Genomic DNA, 23,268 nt, shown 5'->3' on the forward strand with positions numbered 1-23,268 from the left:
ATAACACCCATATTACACTTGCTTAACCCTCCCCCTCTCCCTCCCCTAGAGGGCATCAACTATTCAAAATCCTATTCCGAGCAGTCGGCGTCAGCGTGTCCCAGAAGGATGACCAGCATTGCAAGAAACGGTCCCTGCGCTGGGAGGCCAGTTCCCTAACATCCCTACACTCCACTGCACTCAAGGATATCATAAGGGACCGCCATTGCGGAACCGAGGGGCGATCAGGAAGCACCCAGGCACTCAATATAGTTTTTTTTTCCCCATCAGAACCGCCTGCCTTAGGAAAGTTGTTAGACCTGCTCTGCGGGATCCCCCTGTATCATACACATCGAACAGCAGTGCAGGGGAGGGTCACCACCTAATCCTCCAAATCCCAGACACATGGGCACAAAGGAGGTCGTCCAGAACGCCAGCACCGGAGAACTTAGCCAGAACATATGGCCCAAATGGACTCCAGTTCCCCCACATTTCGAGCAATCATCACAGGGGCGCAGGATAGCTCTAAAGGCCCTATGTGGCAAGATATATAGGCGCATAGTAAATTTATACTGCAACTCCCGAATATCAGCACTCCCAAAAGCCCCATAGCAGGTTCGTAGGCTGGCTTGTATTGTTTTGTATCTGGTATACTATTCCAGTATTTAACTCAAAAATATTTTGGTCTGTTTTTCCTTCCAGTAAAGACAGATTATTTCTTTACTACTGTGCGTATAGTTGAAATAACATTGCTCTAAGTACTGTCCATATTTTGTACTTTTTGTTCAATTAGCTGATGATTCTGCTGAGGATATATGCAGGGTTATAGGAAATCAGCTGGCTGAAATTGGAGATCAGCTGGACTTCATGATCAAGCAGGAAGTAATAGACAGATTAGTCCAGCAGATGTTGGATGACAAGCTGACTGAAAAGGTGAGGGATAATGCATCTTTTAGTTTTGTTTTTTGTTTTAATTTTAATTTTAAAAAGTTGACGTTTTTATGTATAGCACCTGCAATATTTAAAAGAAAATGCTGTGCAGAAGAAACAGCAACATCCTCTTGGTATAGCTTCCAAGCAAATCAAGATGGGGTGTGTGTGATTAAATTTGAAGTTTATATTTTGCTTTTTGTGATTAAGAAAAGGACCACCCAATAGCATTGTGGTATACATAATCAGACAAACTAAATACAAATTAGCACGTTATTAATAAATTAAAAGCACATAATGCATGACAGTGAAATTTTAAGGTCCAGCTTCCTGAGGAAAAAAATTTCTTTTTGTCTGCAGCAGACCAGTCCAGAGCAAGTGGTTTATCTATTGACCAGCAGATGTAGAGAAAACTATTATAGTTATCTGTGACTCTCCACTTAAGGGTAGTATGTAGCGAGAGGGGGGGGGGGATTCTATATGTGGTGCCTAAAACATCTGCATGGAAAACCTTTCCACCTAAGCGTATTCTATAAGTGGTGCCTAGATTTAGGCGTGGTATATAGAATACGTTGATATCCCAGTGCCTAAAATTACATACATCCAGTTACACCAACGAAAACATGGCATAAGGCTGCCAGGAGATGCACCTGATTCCGCCATTGCCAGTATGCTGGCGGCTCCGAGGAGATCCAGTATTGTAGAACACGTTTCCGAGCCACCAAACTCAATTTCCAACACAGAAGACTGGGGTGACCGCCCAAAGAAGCAAAAGCACCGGGTTGAGCCAGCAGGAATTGACCCTCTGTCCCCTGAATTGGTCTCCTCAACAGCCTAACCAAAAAGACTCTCACCTGCGACCAAAGTTTAATGATTGGACACGACCAAATCGCATGATAGAACGATTGGGAAGTAAATTCACATTTGACGCAAGCAGAATCCCTCCCACTCCCAATATGTGCCAATTGATACTTGGTCATATAAGCTTGTAACATCACCCGGTAACCGCATTCCCGTAATCTCTCATCTGTTGTAATTCCGCGTGTATTCCTCAGTGTAACTGCCACATCCCAGGATCCAAGTTCCACCCCCAAGTCCTCCTCCCATCTAGCCTTCACAGCTGCATAAACTCTATTAGAGGTACGTCTAATCAGCTGTTTATGAATCCCTGAAATCGAGGGCCGTTCTTCCATGCATTCATCAAAAAAGGCCCAAATATGTGCACCCAAATGAAATCTCAGATCTACTTTATCTAGAGATCCTACATAATGTTTAACTTGCGCTTATGCAAAACGATTCCCCCACGTGGGACCCACCTTTTCCTGTCACTCCTCAAACCTAATCAGTTCCCCCTCCTCATTCAGTAAATGCTCCAGTGCGGAAAAACCTTTCCTCTCCCAAGTTAGAAAAGTTGAATTATTTAAGCCATCCTCAAAGACAATATTACCTCTAATTGAGATTTGATCCGAGATTGCCGGATTGCCCCTCGTCTGTCTCACCCACTATTGCCAGGTCTCCCTCAAAGATCTAAGCAGCACATTCCTTCGCAAATGCCTCAGCAGCTGGCCAGATGAAAGGTGTAGCAAGGAGAAAATATTATATGGAGCCAAATATTCCCGTTCCAAATCTATAGGTGTGTATTTGTGTGTCTGTCGAAACCAGTCTCCCAAATGGCGGAGGAGGCATGTTTGGTTATAAAGAAACAAGTTGGAAAATCCAGCCCCCCCCCCCCCCCCCCCCCCCCCCAATAATTCCAGCTGCCTTTCATGATTTCTTAAGCAATTTTTGGCTTTTTGCCTGCCCAACAAAAATGACTAAACAACCTGTTCACCAGCCTTAAATCCTTCTTCAGTAAACGAAGGGGTAAAGTCTGTAGGACATAAAGAGGCATATTTCAAAGCACTTAGCCTTCCAAAGTGCCATAGGTTTCTATGGAACTTTGGAAGGCTAAGTGCTTTGAAAATATGCCTCAAAGCCATCTAGGAAAAATAACCATCTTGATCAAGTTTATCCTGCCCCCCAACGTCAAGGGGGTCCCATCCAACCATTCAGCTGTGTTTGGGTATGCTCTAATAGGGCTGAAACATTCAGGAGATGCAGGGAATAATTATCCATTGTGAGCCGGATACCCAAGTATTTGAAAGAGGTGTTTGCCCATTGCAGAGGAAAGTCTAGGCCCAAGGCAATTCTCGAGGCTGCTGATGAGGCCAGCGCTTCCGATTTAAATTGCATTGGAAACTAGTTCTCAGAATTTCTACATGATGTTCTACTACAGGAGGTTGAGATCGTCCCTCCTTTGCATGGTTATTGCTCCTGTTCTGGGGCGTTTGTTCGCTGTGAGGAAAGTTTATGTTATTCTACCTTTATGGTTCACTGTGCTTTGGAAATCTCAAATACTGAAGGCAGTTGGGCTAGCCGCCCAAGAGGCACTATGGTTTTTCAGTGTTCTCTATCTCCACCTGCTGGTAGGCGGATACAACCCATCAGTTCATGGATTCATCTGCTGTGACTAAAGGAAAGAAAATTACCAAGGTAAGAACCTAATTTTCCCATCTGTAGCAGCCCTCTATTAAGATGGTAGGAGGGTACACCCCCTGGTTCTGATTTGTCAAGCTGAGGATCCCATACTGCATTGAAATCCCCCCCCCCCCCCCCCCCCCCCCCACTATTAAGTTTCCAGGTGGGTGTCTTATCAAAAAATTAATTATTTGCCAATAAAAACTCCGGTTATAGTTGTTGGGGGCATACAAGTTACAAATAATCACTTTCTGCCGATCAACCCGCGCCTCCAAAATTACATATCTCCCCACTGGATCTATAAACAATGGAGTAATTTCCGAGGCTAACCCTTTCCTAAACAAAATCACTACTCCCCCGTTTTGCCGCTACACACTCACCCACCCACCATGTCTTGAGTTTGGCATGTTCTAATTGGTTCAGGTGTGTCTCCTGCAGCAAGGCTATGTCTGCTTTTTGTGTATGCAAAGATTGCAAAATATTTGAGCATTTTATGGGAGAGCCAATTCCCCCAACGTTCCAGGAAACAATTTTCACCATGGGTTAGAAACAGAAAGCTTGAGTCTATACACAGTAAACGTACCTAAATCTGCACTACCCAAGCCGCAAAGGACTCAAATACAAATCAATTTACGCATCTAGTTTCTCCTACATAAGCATACAACTGTGGAACGCATTACCAAAATCCTTGAATACTACGTACGATCACCTAAACTTCCGGAAAAAACTAAAAACTAACCTAGTTTTAAAAGGCATACCCTACCAATCCAACATAAATGCCTGATCTCAGCAACACAACAAACTAAAGTGCGTAATGGACATAACACAACTCTTCCGTTGTACGATTCCCCAGTGTGGCTGTGCCACATGAACTTTATGTTACCACAATATCACTTTGTATTTGTTTACACCGGCGTCCGCAAGCGCCTCTCCGGTACTATGTAAACCACATTGAGCCTACAAATAGGTGGGAAAATGTGGGATACAAATGTAACAAATTACTATGAAAACAGGAGGGACGTCCCAGCCACCCTCCCCCCCCTGCCTATAGTAAGGTTGGCCAACTCTGTTGCCCTGAAACCGTGAATCCATTTCTACAGCCCCCTCCCAACTTACCCACAAACTAAAACCCTTGCTCACCCCTGCTGCCCTAATCTTCTGCCTTCCCCCCCCCCCCTCTGACCCCATCTCCCCCCTCCCTATCCTAACCCCGAACACCAGAACCCCTTTTCAGGAACTATAACGTCTAACACCTTTCCTCCCCCTTGACACATCGATTCTGCACCTTCCATTCAACCAAACCCATGTTCAGTCATATAAAGGCTTAAAAAAAAATACGTGTGTAACTGCAATATCAACCCAACATGTCTATTAACATATCTATTATAACCAGTCTCCTCTGGGTCTGTAGAACTCCAAGAGATCTTCAGGTGGTGGGACTCCATAATTCACTCTGCATGTCCACCAGCTCTCTCTTCTTGACCTTCGAAAGTGTGTGCAGCACTATCTCCACTTTAGTAGTCTGCAACCAACAAAAACTCTCTGAAAGTCATCTCACCCCCGCCACATGTTAACGGTCTCCACATTCTGACCCCTCCAATTGCAACAGGAACTCCTGGGCAGCCTCCGCTGAGTCATAGAATTTTGTGGGCCCGTTATGATTGATCCTCAGCCTAGCGGGGTACAGCAAGGCGAATCTAACTTTCTTGCTGAACAACTTGGAACAAATGGCTGAGAAGGATTGACACCTTGCTGCCACCCTCGCCGAGTAGTTCTGAAAACAATGGATACGGGTGCCTTCATATGTTAATTCTTTGCCTGATCTTGTTGCTTGTAATATTTCCTGTTTGTGAGCATAGTTCAGCAGCTTAAAAATTACTACACGCGATTTGGAGGCTCCCATCTGCTTTGGGCCCAACCGATGGGCTCTTTCAATACTTAAAGGCCCTAAGCTTTCAGGTAACTGCAACTCTGTTGTAATCCAGCGCGTCAGAAATGCTCTTAGTTCTTTATCCGTAATCAATTCTGACAGTCCCACTAAGCGTATATTATTCCTCCTGGACCTGTTCTCTAAGTCTTCCACCTTTTCTTCCAGGCTAAGAAGTTTTTTCTTAAGGGTTTCTTGCATCTCCTCCACCGTTGTTACTCTGTCTTCCACTTCACTGGCACGCATTTGAAAGGCCACACAGTCTCTCGAAAGATCCGTGAGTTGCGACTGAACACGCTCTAACTTCGCATCAGTCGGTGCCAAGCACCACTCCAACATTCTCTCAATCACCGCAGACACTTCCGCCTTAATTTTGGCGACCCACGCCGATGACACTGTGGGTGCGGGCGGGCTCGCAGGTGCCGCCATCTTGTCATCCGTGCTCTTACCCTGAAGCTTCTCTTTATGAGCACTTCGCACTGCCATGTCTGGTCACTGACCAGCTAGTCAGACTCCCTGTGCCTTGGGCACAATGCAGAGCCAAAAAAAACGGTGATTAGAGGCCGCGGGTCCAAATAATAAACTTGGGGGAGGAAACGGGAGCCGGAGAAGCTACCTCTAGCAGCCTCTCACGGTCATGGCATCACATGATCTCTCTTTCCACTTATTTTAATGAACATTCCTGGCTTTTATATTAAATTGGAAAGGGACATCTTTTGCAAGCTCCTGGTCACCATAGATAGATTTGGAAGGAAAAAGAGGCAAATACTAACACAAAAGAAGTAGGATTGAAAAGTGGCTGGGGAAAAGATGCATTCATTCAAGGGCAGAAAAAAAATCAAATTGCATTTATTATAAGACTGCCATCGTCAAGATATTTCTTTCTTTTCTTTTTTTTTTTTTAAACTATGCCAAGACACAGTTCATCCCTATTTGTGTGTCCTGGCATTCAGCTTATAGGAGTCATTTCATCTCATTTGTAGGTGCCTGTGTTTGGTCTCGTATCCTTAGTTCATAGACTTTTACTGACTTACAGTAGGAGGACTGAAACACTAGTTGCCCTTACTTACACTTTACTGTATAGAAAATAAAGTACATGGCAACTTTCTGCCTTCCTTATCCCTTTAGACCAGTGCACACTTGGGTTTGTGTTGTCCTGCCAGCAGGTAGAGACCAAGAACTAAGCTATGATGTCATCACTTGAGAACCCTGTGTATTTCTTAGTCTTCAGCAGGTGGTTGGTTTCCCTGCAAACACTGGTAGTCTGGTAGGACTCAATTCCCATTTCTTTGGTCAGTCTTAGTTTAAAAGAAAAAAAATTGTATAACACTGGGGGAGGTCCCAGGTCTGTCCGCCTCTCCCCCGCCCCACCCCCACAACTAGCCATTTTCTAGAGGGGTTAAAAGAACATTGATAGGCAGATGATCAAAAGCAAACGCCGGCGCTAGAGGCTGCTAGCGCCATACTAGCGCCGGCATTTGCTACCACCCCATGATGAGAGCCCTTGAGCGCTTGAAACAACGCGCTTGAGGGCTTTTTGTGCAAGTAGCATGCTAATGCATGCTAAACAGGGCTTAGCGCATTCATCGCCAATGATCAGCAGACAGTGTGCCAAAATTTGGGTCGCCGGCTACGGCAAACTCTACGCCAGCTCCGAGCAGGCGTTAGGGTTTGCAGATCATTGGGGAGGAATGGTGAGCCCTGTCCAGCATGCAGTTGCATGCTGGTAGGCCCCCGTTCTCCCACAAAGCAAACCTGCCAACAGGGGGCTGGAGGTCCGGCGGACCTCCGGTCCCCCCCCCCCTGATGACGACCACCTCCCCCCCCCCCCAGGTTCAGGGAGGGCTGGAGATCCGGTGGGTCTCCAGCCCCCCCAAAACCCCGGAAAATGGTCCCTGGTGGTCCAGTGGCCGCCGGCCAACTCCCCCCCCCCCCCAGCATTGTCTGTCGAATCCCTGGTGGTCCAGCATGAAAAAGAACCCCCTCACGGCCCCCTACCTTTGTTGGAGGAGGGAGATAGCCTGCCTCCCTCCTCTTCCTTGGGTTGACGCCGCTGCAAAATGGTGGCGCCCCGCCCAGTGCATCCTGGGATGTGCTGGGCGGGGCTACAGACCATATAAGGGAGCAAATTCCTTATATGGTCTGTAGCCCTGCCCAGCGCATCCCAGGATGCACTGGGAGGGGCTGGGCGCCGCCATTTTGCAGCGGCGTCAACCCAAGGAAGAAGAGGTAGGCAGGCTACCTCCCTCCTCCATCAAAGGTAGGGGGGCCATGAGAGGGTTCTTTTTCACGCTGGACCACCAGGGATTTGACCGACAACGCTGGGGGGGGGGAGTTGGAGCGGGCTGGAGGTCCGCCGGATCTCCAGCCCTCCATGAACCTTGGGGGGGGAGGATCGTCTGGGGGACCGGAAGTCCGCCGGACCTCCAGCCCCCGTTGCTCGGGGCAGGGGTAGTCAGGGCCTGGTGGTCCCATAGACCTCCAGCCTCTGTGTTTGACAGGTTTGGGCTTTTCACAGCCCAGACCTGTCAAACAAGTGCGGGAGGATTGTGCTGAGTGCGTGCTCAAGCACAATTCACCCGCACTTCTACCCCATGATCAGAGATAATTGCGTTGCTTAAATTTGCATGCATTATCTCTGATCATAGGTCTAATAGCGCCCCGCACTGTTCCAGCGCTATTTTAGAGCACTGTTTGGAACAGCGCGGGGCTTTTGATCATCTGCCTGTGAGTGCCTGGAACTTAATTTCTGCTCAGCAGACTGTTTGACTAGCAGTTGTCTGTATCAGTGATTATTTGGTCTTTATTATTTACCAGGAAGAGCGAGTGCTACTTAGTGCACTAGATTTCTTTTCAGAGGTCAGCCCTCTTGAAGTAGCTGTAGAGGAGGCCAAGATTTCTCTGCAAGAATGTTGGATACTACTAAGAGTTCACAATGAAGGTTTGCAGACTTATTCTGTAGTGCATTTGATAGGAGGTTGACTAAAATATTTTTACCAGAGGTGGGTCCTGACACACCACAGATCTTTGGATACTAGAAATTATTCTATACACACTGAAGTTTGCTCAGCCTCTTCCTAAGGCTTTCTGGAATCACCCTTTCATTCTCTCCTAAAAGTAGCTGCAACAGACCTTTATTCGGGTTAGTTCAGTTAGAAAGCGGTAGTTCCTGTTCTTCCTCCAGAAGAGAACAGGACATTATTTTGTAGTTCCAAAGGAAGAGGGTACCTTCTATCCAATTTTCGATCTCAAAAGTGGTTAACAAATTGCAGCAAGGAGAGGATTTTGTGTGTATGTATGTATATGTTTTACTACTTTAACAGAAGCTACCTACACATCCCCATAAGGAAGTCTCATAGTTTCCTGAGGCTTATGAACTTGGGACAGAATTTCCAGTTTTGTGCTCTACCTTTCAGACTGGACATGGCACCATGCACGTTTACAAAGGTGGGGGCAGCAGCCACCTTACACAAAGAGGGAATTTTGGTCCACCTTTATTTAGACGACTGCCTAATAAAAGCAAAGTCATTTCCAAGAAAGCAGAGCAGTCACACAGTGAGAGGTGCACTTCTTACAAGATTTGAAATAGGTTGTTAATTTCTCCAAGAGCAATCTTATCCCAATCCAAACATTGGCATATTGGGGGGCAAAATTCAACACTCTCCAAAGCAAAATGTTTTTGTTCCTGCAGTAAGAAGGGAAAAGCTACAGTCACAGATCAGAAACCACCTTGCTCTTTATAAACCAGTGGTTTGGCACTACCTTCAAGCATTGGGATCAATGGCTATGACCTTAGAGTTAGTGCCATGGGCCAGGATGCACATGAGACCTTTACAGAGGTCTATTCTCGCTTGATAGACTTCACAGTCAAGAATTCTACCTTCTACTATCACTGAAGGTCAGAGTCTTGACTGTCAACTGGTGGGTACACAGCAACAATCTGTCCAAAAGGAAAGAGTTTGGAAACCACAGGTTGGGGATGGGGGTTCATTGTCTTGACAAATGGGCACGTCAGTTGGTCCAAGTGGTAAGTATTCTCTCCAACAATGCGATGGCAGTAGCCTATGTCAATAAACAAGGAGGAACAAGAAGTCTGCAAGTGGCAAGATGCAGATGTTGATAGACTGAGTGGAGGAGAATCTGTGGAAAACATCTCGGCAGCACATGAGGCGGAGATCCAAAATAATTAGTAGATTACCTCAACAGGAAGTCTGTGGATCCAAGGGAATGGTGTCTAGTGGAAGATACTTTCTTGGAAGTGATACACTGTTGGGGTTATCTGATCATGAATCTGATGGCAACAGGCCAGAATGCAAAGGTTCTAGCATTTTCAGTCTGAGAAAAGATTGGAAAAGAATTTGACCATGCCCTTGGTTGGGTCTTCTGTATGTTTCTGCTGTGGCTGATCGTAGGCAGAGTCATTTAAAGGATAAAGAAGCATTGGGGTCCAGTAGTGTTGATTCTCCAGATTGGCCATGAAGACCCTGATATAGGGATTTGATGCATCTAAAAACAGAGGATCCTCTATCTCTGGTGAGCAGGTAGCATCTGTTCTTTTAAGGCCTGATCAGCATGCTGAATGCATCTCAGTTTTGCCTTATGGCTTGGCTCTTGATAGGTTGAAGTTAAAGAAGAAAGGCTATTCAAGTGAGGTGACAAAGTCTTTTTCTAGAATGTAATAAGGTAGCTACCCTGTTAGCGTACATAAGGGTTTGGAGAATTCTTGAGAACTGGTGTCAAGATAAGTGTATGTTTCCTCTGCATTATTCTGTTCTAGATATTCTGGATTTCTTGCAGGATGATTTGGACAAGGGGCTGACGTTCCTCCCATTGAAGGTACCACTGACTGCTTTGTCCTGTTGAGGTCTAGTGAAGGGAAAGAGCTTGGCTTCACATCTGGATGTGGTACTTTGTCCCTATGGGGTTAAGCTTATGAATCTGTTACATCATCTGTTGATTTCCCCCCTGTGATTTAACCTTGGTCTTGACTATCTTAGTTCAGCCTCCCTTTTGAATCTCTGTATTCTGCAACCTTAAAAGATATCACCATCACCCTTAAGACAGTTTTTTGTATAGCAGTTTGTTCGGCTAGGAGAATTTCAGAATTACAAGGCTTGGTTTTTAGCAAGGATAATCTTGTGTTTAGGCCAGTTCAATCCTTCCTTCCCAAAGTGGTGGTGTCCTGCCATCTGGATCAGATTCTCTCTTTGCCTGTTTTTCAGAATCTTAAAAATGAGGGTAATGCAGTTGCCTTGCACACATTGGATTAGGATGCATGTTGAAGTACCTGAAAAGTATGGAGACAATAAGGTAACCAGATAAGTTCTTTATTCTTTTTGGTGAAGCCCATAAAGGGGAAGCAGCATCAAAAGCAACAATCGCTCAATGGGTTAAAGAGGCTGTTGCTTCTGTGTACATTTTCCATGGTCATCTAGTTTCAGAAGTTTTGAAAGCTCATTCTACAAGGGGTCAATCTGCTTCTTGGGCAGAGCACTTCTTAGTTCCTCTTTATGAAATTTGCAAAGCAGCAACCTGGAAATCTATGCATTCTTTTGTCCATCGTTACATCTTGAATGTTCAAGCTCAAAGTGATGCAGCCCTTTGGGCCAAAGTGTTAGCTGGAGGGATTTCAATGTCCCATCCTCAGTAAGTACTGCTTTGGTACATCCCAAGCATCTGGACCAGTCTGGTGGGACAATAAATTAGGGTACATTTAGTTAACAGCTAATGTTGTTTCCTTGAGCCTCTTCAGACCGATCTAGAAACCCACCATGGTTTTTAGCATGTGTTTATACTTCAGGAGATTAGAAAACAGATTTTGGTTTTGGCTAGTTTATTTCTTTAGTCTGGAGGGGTTTATCCTTTGTTAGTGGTTCATCAGTTCCTAGGGGAAATTTGTTTTCCGTTTAATTGATTTTGCGCTTCTGCTTTCTTAATGATGTATAGTGGCTGGCCCAGGGGATTGTATAGGCTTCTTAAATGATATCACAGCTCAGTAGTTCAGTCTCCACCTGCTGGCAGGACAGCACAAATCCAAGCATCTGGTCTAGTCTGGAGGGACTTGAGGAAAAACAATTAGAAGGTATCCTTTTACCTTTTTTTTTTTTTTTTTTTTTGTAACCCTCTTTGACATGTGATCAGATAGTGAGCAGATCTTGTATATACTATATAAACTGCTTTGAATGTATTTATTTTTATTTTTGTTACATTTGTACCCCGCACTTTCCCACTCATGGCAGGCTCAATGTGGCTTACATGGGGCAATGGAGGGTTAAGTGACTTGCCCAAAGTCACAAGGAGCTGCCTGTGCATGAAGTGGGAATCAAACTCAGTTCCTCAGTTCCCCAGGACCAAAGTCCACCACCCTAACCACTAGGCCACTCCTCCACTTTTGTAGTTGCAAAAACTACAGAAAGGCGGTATATCAAGTCCCATTCCCTTTCCCTTGTAGAGGAATGGAAAGAATATGTAAAGGAGTAGAACATAAGAGTAGCCATACTGGGTCAGACCAATGATCCATCTAGTCCAGTATCCTGTTTTCCAAACAGTGGCCAAGCCAGGTCACAAGTACCTGGCAGAAACCCAAATCGTGGCAACACTTCATTCTACAATGAAGCAGTTGCTTCCCATGTCATAGCAGACTATGAACTTTTCATCCAGGAATTTATCCAAACCTTTTTTAAACCCAGATATTAGTACACACAATTTCACTTTTCTAAACCTTTAAAAGGTGTTTTACTACATCTTGAAGCAATATATGTTTATGTTCCTTCATACCTGGAGCATATTTGCTTCCAGTACCATAGTTAAATTTGCGTAGTAATAGCACAGACACTGCCTTAACTGTAAGCATATAGTACTCCTGCCGGAACTCTGCGCTAAAAAAATTTCTAAATTCTGTATAATTCTGCGCATAAATTTTGCAAGTTCTATAAAATTCTTTGCACAAAATTTGCAAATTCTGCAAGTTTGTCATAATTTAACCAATATTACAGACCCCCTTCCTGTACACAGATATCATCCATACTTTTCCCAGCCCCCCTCCCAGAACCCATAGCATCCATCTTTTTTACAGCCCCCTCCCTGCATCATCCGTATATTTTCCAGCTCCCCTTCCTGCACTCACACATAGCATCCACCTTTTCTTTACAGCCCCCCTCCCTCTACAGCATCCACCCACCCCTCTGTAGCAGTCACCTTTTTTAACAGCCCCTCCCTCCACAGCATCCACCTTTTCTTTACAGCTCCCTCCCTCCACAGCATCCACCTTTTCTTTACAGCCCCCTCCCTCCATAGCATTCACCTTTATTCACAGCCCCTCCCTCCACCCACCCACCCACATTCACCATTATTTTTACAGCCCCCTCCACCTATTTCTATAGCTACCTCCCCTGCTTCCACATGCCCTCCACAGCATCCACCCTTTTTTCACAACCCCTCCTTCTACCCTCCCACATCCACTGTTTGTTTGTTTTTAGCTCCCTCCCTTCCCTGCACCCACACGCCATCCGTATTTTTTTTCAGCTGCCCCAGCACTCACCCATGAGATAGGAGGACTAAAGGAGGATGAGCTGCATCGGGAGTATCTCTTTAGGGCAAGAAAGAACCCCATTCTTTCCTGCCCACTGTGACTGCTCTGGGCCAGTGCCACTGCTTTTTCCAAATGGCCTCCGAGACTTCCTGCAGTAGTCTCACGAGATTACAGCTTGAAGTCGCGGTGGCCATTTTGAAGAAGTGGGTAGCAAAGAGTGAGGTTCTTTCCTGCCCCCGAAGAGACCACTGTACCACCAGGGCATGCTCAGGTAGGCCCGGGAAGGGCCCACTGAAGCTCTGAGGGGCAGCGGGGAAACCAGCCAGCCAGCACCACAGGTTCAGAGGGGCAGCAGCGGGAACCAGCTAGCCAGCTCCTTGGGTTCGGAGGGGCGGCGACAGGAACCAGCCAGCCAGCACCTTGGGGTTGGAAGGGAGGTGGCGGGAACCACCCAGCACGTACCACAGGTTTGGAGTGGCAGCAGCAGGAACCAGCCAGCACCCCATGCTTGGAGGGGCAGCGGGAGGAACCAGCCAGCACTGTGGGGGTGGGGGGAGGCGGCAGGGGAACCGGCCAGCTTCCCTCAGAGGCAGACCGCAGCTTCTGTGCAAAAATGTTAAATTCTGTGCAACTGGGGAATTCTGTGCTGTTGCGCAGAATTCCGGCAAGAGTATTATAGAATATATCAAAGATGAGCTATTCTATTAATATAGCAAGCATGGTGAAACAAAACTAGTTCAGTGCTTTGATATTTCAGCACCCTGTTACCAAAGGAGATGTTTTTTGTTTGGGATATATCTTATATAGCTTGTTAGCTGAGGATCTTGCTGTAGTTGTGTGCTAGATTGGTATTGTGGCATTAAAAAGGAAACCTTTTCAGAAAATATTATATTGGGTTTTTTTTCTTCCTTTTCAATTACAGGATTTGTCTGTAGTAGTTGATGATTTGTTGGCAAGTGGCCTCCCAGGAATGGAACAAGAAAAAGCCATGCTGCTGTTAACAATGCTCTTAGCTAAAAAGGTGGCAAGTAGAGTACCTGGCCTTCTACATAAAGTCTTCTGGACCACAGTTAGATTTCTTAACCAAAATCTACTTCCTTACATCACTGATCTGGCAAGACAGGTATGTACCACCACCACCTCCCACTTAACATTCATATTTTGAGTTTTACAGTAAGGTTTAAGATTCTTGGCTATTTCTGGTTAGCAGAAATAGTTTGGTCATTTAGATATATAGTTAAATCTTTTTTAAGTGCACAACTAGAATATCAGATGATTAACAATAACATGCCATGGTAGAAACAAGATTACAGGTACAACAACAGAGAGCAAACAGCAAAGGTTAATGTACTTAGGTATTTGATTATGGAGTACACCTTCCCCTCCCCCCCCCCCCCCCCCCCCCCCCCCCCGTTCACACCAGTACAATGAGCCATGTCATATAAAGAGAGGTCCATGTTTTAAAGTTCAAGATCATACTACAAGCAGTAGGAGTTAATGTTGTCCAGAAAGGCTCCCAGGAGTCCTGGTGACTGTATGAGGCGTGTCTCCATAGTAAAAACATGGATCATGGCTGCCTGCCACGACTGAACAGATGGTGTCTCCTCCGAAAGCCACGCTGCAAAACACCTTCAGCACCATCAAAGCAGCCCAGCAGAGACATCTGACTGCGCCCCGCCAGTGAGGAACTACTGATGGGACAGCTCCCAATATAAGACTAAGGTGAGCTGGTACAGAAAAACACCAGGTTCTGGAAGCAAAAGACAGAACTTGTCGCCAAAGAGTTTGAATCTGAGGACATAACCAAAGCACATGACCGAAGGATGCATCCAGTTGACTGCACTTGGGAAAAGCAGAAGAGGAGCAGATCTTTATAACAAAAGCTCAATGGGGAGAATAGTAGAGTCATAGATTAATTTTGTATTGTAACTCCCAATGTGGCACATGCTCCGTCAGATGGTGAATGTGGGTGAGGCCAGAGAGTAGACAGCCCTCCTGCAGCTCAACAACCAAGTCAGCCGCCCAAGTGCATTCCAGATGAGCCAAGTGCAGGGATGGTGCCTTGTCCTTGAGGTGACGGTGGTGGAATGTTAGAGGTACCTTTCATTGAGACTCCAGGGTCAGTGCCATGTCCAGTGTCTCATACACTTCTGCTGTAAGGCATGTGTGAGATCCGTTGTGGCGTGATACTGTTGAAGCTGCAGATATGAGAATACAGCCTGGCAGGCTAGGTGAAATTCAGTCATCAGGGAATCAAAGGACTTGAGCGGACCATCCTCCTGTATCACATGATGCAAAAGATGAATGCCCTTTGATTTCCAGATTGCAAATAGTTTAGAGTTGGTGGCTGGTGGGAAAGATGGATTGTGGTGAAGTGGAAATAAGGGAGCAATTTCAAAGGCTGATAGTGTACATAAACTTAGGGTACCGGTGGTACTACAGACGATGGGGCATATAGATAGTAACCAAGATGAACAAGGCCCATGATTTACGATTCCAAGGCTGTACAGGTAAAATACTCAGTATTCCTAAACCAATCATTAATTGTCTCATTTCACACTTAATAGTGGAAAAGCAAAGGCTGAGGAGGCCCAGGCCCCCTCTCACGCAGCAACACGGCCATCTGGAGAGAAAGCCGGGGCCACCTCTCAAGTAGCAACACAGCCATCCGGAGAGAAAGCCAGGGCCACCTCTCCTTCCACAAAAATCAATGAATTTAACAGACGTTCCTCTTTTACTCACAGGTATAATGGCAACATTTGGAATATGTATAACTAGCAGGGTGCAAGGAATGTGTTAAATAAACTAATCTTCCCTAACAAAGGGGATAATCATGCCAGCTATGCAGTTTGGACCCCTTAGCCTCAGCAGCTGGCTCACATTAAGGGAGTAGGGTTGGGTAGGCTTAAATACCTTGGGGTGCAGGAAGATGCACTCCAAAGTATTTAAGCCTATCCGACGTCCATTATAAGGGGAAGGCCTCCCCGTCCAGGACGTCCGAACCGTCTGGAGGACCAGCAACTCAATTTATCCAGGTTTAGTTGGAAGCCAGAGAGAAAACCGTATTCCTCCATCAGCTCATCCGTCATCAGAAGGGAGCACTAGGTATCAGTAAGAATGAGAAGCAAGTCATCCGCAAAGGTCTTGAGAGTATGGACCCCAACCTCCAGACCACACACCGCCACCTCGCTCCTCAATGTGCAAAACAGGGGGCTCTAAGGAGAGGACAAAAAAGTAGAGGGGGATTGAATAACGTTAGCTATCAGTGATGCTGAGGGGTTTGCAGAAAGTGCATGCATCGCCCAACCATACCGTCTAGAGATCCCCACATGGTCCATAGTTTGAAGCAAAAAGGACCAAGCAATGAGGTTGAAAGCCTTGGAGGTGTCAAGGCTAACTAAAAGCGCAGTGGTGTTAGTGTGATGGCAATGCCTCAGCATCCGTAGTGCTTTGCAGACATTATGGACTGATTGATGCCACTTAACAAAGCTTTATTCCTTCCCAATCACCCAGGGCAAGTCTGCTAAAATGCAGGCCAGTAACTTAACTTTAACGTTTGAGAGAGATTGGTTGGTAGGAGCACATGTCATCCCCAGATTTTCCAGGCTTCAGGAGGAGAGAAATAAGTGCTACATTGGCATACCGAGGCAATTCCCCCTCCTCAATTACTGTTTAATAATATTCTAAAAGGAGCACTATCAAACTGACACACATCATTTTATAGAACTCATTTGAAAAGCCATCCACCCCCGGAACCATCTCTTTTTTTTCAAGTGAGCAATAGCCAACTGTAGCTCTTTAGCCTGGAGAGGTCTATTAAGGTGTTGGATAGTCTCCTTTGAGAGGTAAGGCATACCCGACTGACAGAAATAGTCATCTGATTGCTCAGTTGAGAAGTCCACCTCAGCCCCATACATTTCCTCAAAATGGATGACCAAGAGTTGTGCTGTCTCCTTGATCTGGGAGGTCCTAGACCCATCTGGTAGTCAGAGTTGAACACCGGGAGTCAGCGTTAAGTTTTGTGGCAGGAATGGCAAAAGCTTGCCCGGCTTGTTGCCTTAGCGGTAGCAATATTTATAACTAAGCATCCCCTTTTGACTTCTAGAGTGAATTAAGGAGTTCAGTGCAACCTGGGTTGATAGATATTGTTCCTTAGTAGAAGCAGTGGGTGCCTTGGCATAGTCCCTGCAAGCCCTCCAGAGCGCCACTTCAAGGTTAATAATGCTAGAGGAGATTTTCCTATTTGGGCACTAGTGTAGGCTATAATTGCCCTGCGGAGGGACCGCCTTAGCCAAGTCCCAGTACAAAATAGGGGTCTCCTGAAGTTGAGCATTATTAGTACAATAATCCTCTCATTAGGGCCTGTAAATATGTCTGAAACTTGGAGTCATGGGCTAGCTAGGTTGGGAAGCGCCAGGCACAGGCTCGCTGAAAATAGGGTAGCGATGATAGGGTAAGCGTTACTGGTGCATGGTCTGAGACTGAAATTGCCCCAATCCCCACAAAGCAAGGGGTTGCGGGAGGTAGTCCATTCAGAAGAAGGAGCCATGTGCGCAGGATAAATGGGTGTAGTTCCTAGTTCCTGGGTGCAGGAAGTGCCAAGGGTCCACCAGGTCCAAGGACTGGCAAAAGGTAGACATCCCCCCACCCCGTTCCCCAAATCAACCACAAGGTTGAAATCCCCTGCCACTACCAAACAGCCCAAATAGGGTGCACAATGGCGGGACAGACTAATGAAAAATTGGCCATTGTACTGATTTGGTGCATACATTTATAAAATGAGATTCCTGCCTTGCAAGGTCAGCTTGAGTAAAAGATAGCCCGCTTCGTCTCTTCTCAGCATAGAAACAGAGTACTGCAGAGACTTGCAGAATAAAATGGCCACTCCGTAGCGCCCCCCCCCCCCCCCCCCCCCCCCGAGGAGGAGCTAAACACCTTTCCCTCCCAAAACCACCTAAGTTTAAGATGTTTCGCCTCCGTGAGCCTCATCTTCTATAAGCAGGCCACATCCACCTTTAAGCAATTCAAAGCAGATATGTTTGATCACTTAACTGACGAAGTGATGCCACGCACGTTCCAGGAAACCAGCTTCGCCCCCAGCAACACAGGAGCAGGTTAAAAACTGGTGCATATAAATCAGATAACATACTATAAAGCACTGTACCTCCCACAGACACAGGAAAAGATGAGACAAAGCAACAGTGAAACATGTTAGGCCAAAATACCGGACATGCCCACTCCTACCAGCTCTCCCTCTCTCCCTATGACCCTTACCTGAGAACTAGCCTCGCCCTCAATTACCCCGTTCATACAAACCTTCCCCATGGTATGCAGTTCCCCAAACATCTGCGTCAATCACTTCCCCAACATTCCAAGCACGCCATACATCGCAGACGCACAATACCAACTCACACACTCAAAATCCACAAAGGCACAGCGCTATGACACATAACACCCACTCTTCCAAAAAAAAGGCCTCTGTAAGCCCCCTAATAATGTTGCCTACAGGAGAACTCTGTAAGCCCCTAATGAAGAAACAAGGGCCCTCTAGCTGGTTCCAACTCAGGACTGGTCTGCCTGCAGAAGCACATACAAAGCCATATTGCCAGTCAAGTTCACAAAATAAGTTTTAAGCCTCCCAGAAGAGGGCAGCCCCAGTTATAGGATGGAATGAAGCACAAGGTTCCCTGAATACAAAAGCAGCCCTTACTTCGTGGGAAGCGAATTCAGATAGAGTACTTTCCCATCATGGCGGACCTGCAGTTTGGCTGGAAAAAGGAGAGCAAAAAGAATCTTCCTATTATGCAGTTCTGAACACATGGGCACCATCGTTTTGCAATTCTGTGCTACATGTGGTGAATTAATAGTAATGCCTTATGGCAGTCATAATCCAAGGGACTATGGCAGCGATATATGCGCATGAGGTGCTCCTTATATGCCCAATTTAAGATCTTGGCAATTACTGGATGTGGGTGCAGGTCCCTCATAAGCGGCAGCCCAAGCCTATACGCTCTATCACATGTAAAAGCGTGGGGGGGCCTCCAGGCCTAGTTAGTAGGGAGCCAGTTCTCATATATGGCCAACAGGGCTCCATCTTCGACTGCCTTTGGAAGACCAATGAGTTGTAAGTTGTTTTTCCTACTTTTGTTATCCTGGTCCTCCAGGCATTCCAGGAGCTGGGAGTTCTCATGCAATCATGAAACCTGTTCCTCAAGTCTCCTTGTCCTCCTGGCTCAAGACCAGTGTCTTGATCTCAAGTAAAGGTGCGCGTGCAAAATGCTTGCAAATCTCCTCAATGCTGGCGTGCATTACATTAAGCTTATCTTCCAGGGATGCAGATACTATTGTAGAAATCTTCTGCCCAAATTTTCCAGTGAGCACCACTGCGGGGCCATCAGCCACCTGCGCTGTTTTGGGAGACGCTGGCTGTGTCCCATTTCACGTGGCTGCCGAGTTGTGTGAAGCGGCATTACCAGCCCTGAGCTACAAAAAGGATCCCAAAAAACACCCGAAGGTGCAAGGAAGATGGCAAGTCCAAGAAAAAATGCAAGTAGAGTTCTCAGGGCTGGGATTCAGCAGCGGGTGAGCGGGAGCTCCAGGCACACGTCTGTTCAGCTCCAACACATACTGGAATTCTCGGTCATTTAGATATATTATTTTTCTGCAATATTTTAACTGAATCTTTTTTGAATATTTATTCTGAAGCGTGGTGGTAACACTAATCCTATACATTTTTCTTCCTTCTAGTTTTAATTCTTTCTAATCATAGCCTTGTTAATTTTATTTTATATTAATATCAAAGCATTGTACATTCAGGCACAGTAAGTATTTTTCTGTCCCTGGAGGGCTCACAGTCTGATTGTAGCTGAGGCAATGGAAGGTTAAAGAGCCCTTTTACTAATGCTTAGAGCGCGCCAATGGATATTAATGCTGATATCTGTTTCTTAGCGTCACTGTCAGTACTCTGCACATAAGGTTGTTATCTTTTCCTACTAGCAGGTGGAAGTAGAGAAAAGACTGAGCTCTATCACTGACATCACTGGTATTAGGCTGTGGTGCCCCCTAGAAGATTCCAGTATTTTCTTTACTTCCAAGCAGGTGGTAGGTTGTGCTGTTTGGTGCTCCTGTCCCTTGCCTAGCTCCCTAAGGGCTACTCTCAAGTTTCTGGTCTTGGGTCCAAACCTGGTCAAGCACTGAGTTTGGTTCCTCAGCCCCCAGTAGCATTGCTTAGTGCCAGTGTGTGCGGCTTTGGCTAGGTCTCACAGGACCTTGCTTGAGGGGTATGGGTCCCCCATACCTCCTGCCTGTACACTCTTTGGGTGTAGACACCCCCCTTCCTGTTCAGGCTCCCCCTGCAGCCTCAGATTTGAATTATTTTTGATTGGCCTGGTTTGCCCCTTTTTCCCTATTGAAGGAATTGTGTTTTTGTTTTTTGGGGTTTTTTTTTTTTTTTTTTTTTTGCTGTTTCTGCAGCATTTAAAAAAAAAAAACGTAAACAGGGCATAAATATGTACAAGGGATTTCCCTGCTTTTGCATACAGGAGAGCCAGAGAAAACAGCAGAGTTGCTGGGACCTTGGGCTGAGGTAGATCTCAGTCCTCTTGCAGTGCCCAGCGCATCTGCCACATAGGAACATAGTAGATGACAACAGATAAAGACCTGTATGGTCCATCCAGTCTGCCCAACAAGATAAACTCTATAGTATAAGGTATGATACATATACTTGGTCTGATTTGTCCTTGACATTTCAGGGCAGACCATAGAAGTCTGCATTTCACTGGTCTTGTTCTCCAGTTACGGAAGCTATGATCCAGCTATGATCAGGGCACTGACCGTAGAAGTCTGCCTATCACTGACTTTGCTTCCCAATTACTGGTGTTGCCATCTAATCACTGCTAAGTTTGTTACCTCTAGCAGGCAGATGCTGTGGGACCTATAAAAACCAGCAGCTCACAAAGGGGGGAATGGCCTGGGGGGAGTGGGGGAGGCCTTTGGGTCTGTTCTGCCTGCTCCTTCAGCCAGTGCATAGGGTCCCACAGTCTCAATGTCTCTGGTGGAAACGTTAGCCATTTTTACAGCACCAGCACATCTAGAAGCAGGGGGTGGGAGGTCCTTCCCTCCTATCCCTCTTGGGATTGTGGGTGTGGGAGGGTGGGTCCCTAGTAATTTTTGGCTCCACCACGTGGCCCAGTTGGTTAAACAAACCCTGCAGTTAGACATTGAGTCCCCAGCAGGTGCCCTGTTTTGGGTTCCAAGTGGCACACAACTGATTTTAGGCTCCGGGAGGGGGCCGGGGAGGGTTTGTAGCCCTTCTCGGGCTCCCACTCTCCTTTGGATTCAGAAGGGCCTCTACGCCAGGAGGCAGAGCAGTAGCAGTCCCATGTGGTCCAGTTGTTTAGGCGAGAGGAGCTCCATCTCATTGATAGGTCACCGAGACCCTGCCGGTGGGTGGAGATGCATCTGCAGGCCCTGGAAGAGGCCTCGCTCTACCGGTGGGTGGAGATCCACCTGCAGGCCCTGGAGGCAGTCCACATTGTGGGCAAAGACACAATGTCCAGGCACTTCTCAGTTGCTTGAGCCAGGGGAGTGGGAACTGAGCCACCAGGATTTTTAGCTGGTGGTGGATAGTTGGGGCCCTCCGCTGTTCAAATTGATGGCGACTCAGCTATGAAGGTGGAGCACTTCTTCAGCTGGTGGAGAGACCCGGCCTCCCAGGGATAGATGCCCTGGTTCAGCCTTGGACAATGGAGAGGCCACTCTGTCTTCTCCACACCCCATGGCTTCTGATTGACCAGCTTATGCACAAGATTGCATGTTATCCGTATCAGCAAGGGCCTGTCTAGAGCAGGTTGCATCTTGGTTAAAAGATCACTGTCTTGCACTTCCTGTTTCTAAAACTGAAGTTATGTTCTTTCCTAATCCCTATATTGCCAATCCCACGCCCCTTTCTTTCCAAGGTTACACTTTAGGTTTAGTGACAAACTTAGGATACTTGCCGTTTTCTTTGATCACAAACTCTTATTTAAGCACCACATTAACAAAATTGTTCGGTCCTCTTTCTTCAGTGTGGAGGAGTAGCCTAGTTTAGTGCAGTGGACTTTGATCCTGGGGAACTGAGTTCGATTCCCACTGCAGCTCCTTGTGACTTTGGGCAAGTCACTTAACCCTCCATTGCCCCTGGTACAAAATAAGTACCTGAATATATGTAAACCGCTTTGAATGTAGTTGCAAAAACCTCAGAAAGGCGGTAAATCAAGTCCCATTTCCATTTACGCTTTGGTGCGTCCGCGCTGTTAAACCCTATTTGTCTTTCTCAAGTATATGTTCCCTTCTGCTTTCCTTAGTCATTACGCACATAGATTATTGTAATGCGCTGTTCTCTGGTCTGCCACGCTCTTCACTAAAAAGATTACAATGTATTTAATCTACAGCTATTAAATTGTTCCATAATGCGCAGAAATTCAACCGTGTTAACACCTTTATTAAAGCAAGAACATTGGCTTCCCATGTCTTACCGGATTAACAACAAATTACTTTCTGTGATATATAAAGGCCTGTTTCACTCAGCCCCTGATTATGTCTCTCAGTTGCTCATCCCATACTCCTCCCCCCCCCCCCCCCAAACGATCTCGCTGGTCCTCGTAACCAGTGCTTTTTTTGTGCCGGTATGCGTCAATACGGCATACAGGCAACTTTTTTTTTTATCTCCCAAGTCCCGCTCTCACCGCTTCCGTTTCCTCGCTGTCTGCTTGAGAGTCCAGGTCCCAGAATCAATCTGTACAAAACCCAGCTGGCACCAGCTCAGTCAGCCTTCGAGCCTATCCACTCACGGAGGCCCTTTTAGTACCGCCCTCTGACGCATATATGACGTGTCAGAGAGGGCGGAACTAACAGAGACTTCCCGAGCACATGACATTGGGCACAAAGGCTCATCAGCGCTGGTGCCAGGCCTTGTACTGGCTGATGCTGGGGCCTGGACTCTCAAGCAGGCAGGCACCGGGAGAAGGAGGATAGACGGGGGGGGAGGGAGAATCGCTGGATATGGATGGTAGGGGAGGACAAGGGGGAGAGAATTGCTGGACATGGATGGTGGGAGAAGACTGGGGAAGGAGAATCGCTGGACATGGATGAGAAGGGCAGGGGAGAGAGGAAAATCGCCAGACATGGATGGCAGGGGAGGGAGGAGAAATGCTGGACGTGGATGGAGTGGAGAGAGAGGAGAATTGTTGGACATGCATGGATGCATGGAGGGGAGGGCAGGGGAGAGAGGAGAATTGCTGGACATGGATGGAGAGGAGAGCAGGAGAGAGAGGAGAATTGCTGGACATGAATGGAGGGACAAGGAGAATTGCTGGACATGGATGGAGGGGTGGGCAGGGGAGAG

At 46.6% G+C, this 23,268-nt stretch overlaps 1 protein-coding gene across 3 annotated transcripts in view; it reads left to right on the forward strand.

The window, feature by feature from the left end:
• BID (BH3 interacting domain death agonist) overlaps positions 1–23,268 on the forward strand; it is a 51,718-nt gene that overhangs the window by 23,621 nt on the left and 4,829 nt on the right. For all 3 annotated transcript variants that reach the window (XM_030215252.1, XM_030215253.1, XM_030215251.1), the window contains 2 exons: positions 773–912; positions 13,807–14,007. In XM_030215252.1, coding sequence (XP_030071112.1) covers positions 773–912; positions 13,807–14,007 — 341 coding nt within the window. The remainder of the gene's footprint in view (positions 1–772; positions 913–13,806; positions 14,008–23,268) is intronic.

This window comes from Microcaecilia unicolor, chromosome 9 (genome assembly GCF_901765095.1).
Source record: "Microcaecilia unicolor chromosome 9, aMicUni1.1, whole genome shotgun sequence".
NCBI classification, from domain to species: Eukaryota; Metazoa; Chordata; class Amphibia; order Gymnophiona; family Siphonopidae; genus Microcaecilia; species Microcaecilia unicolor.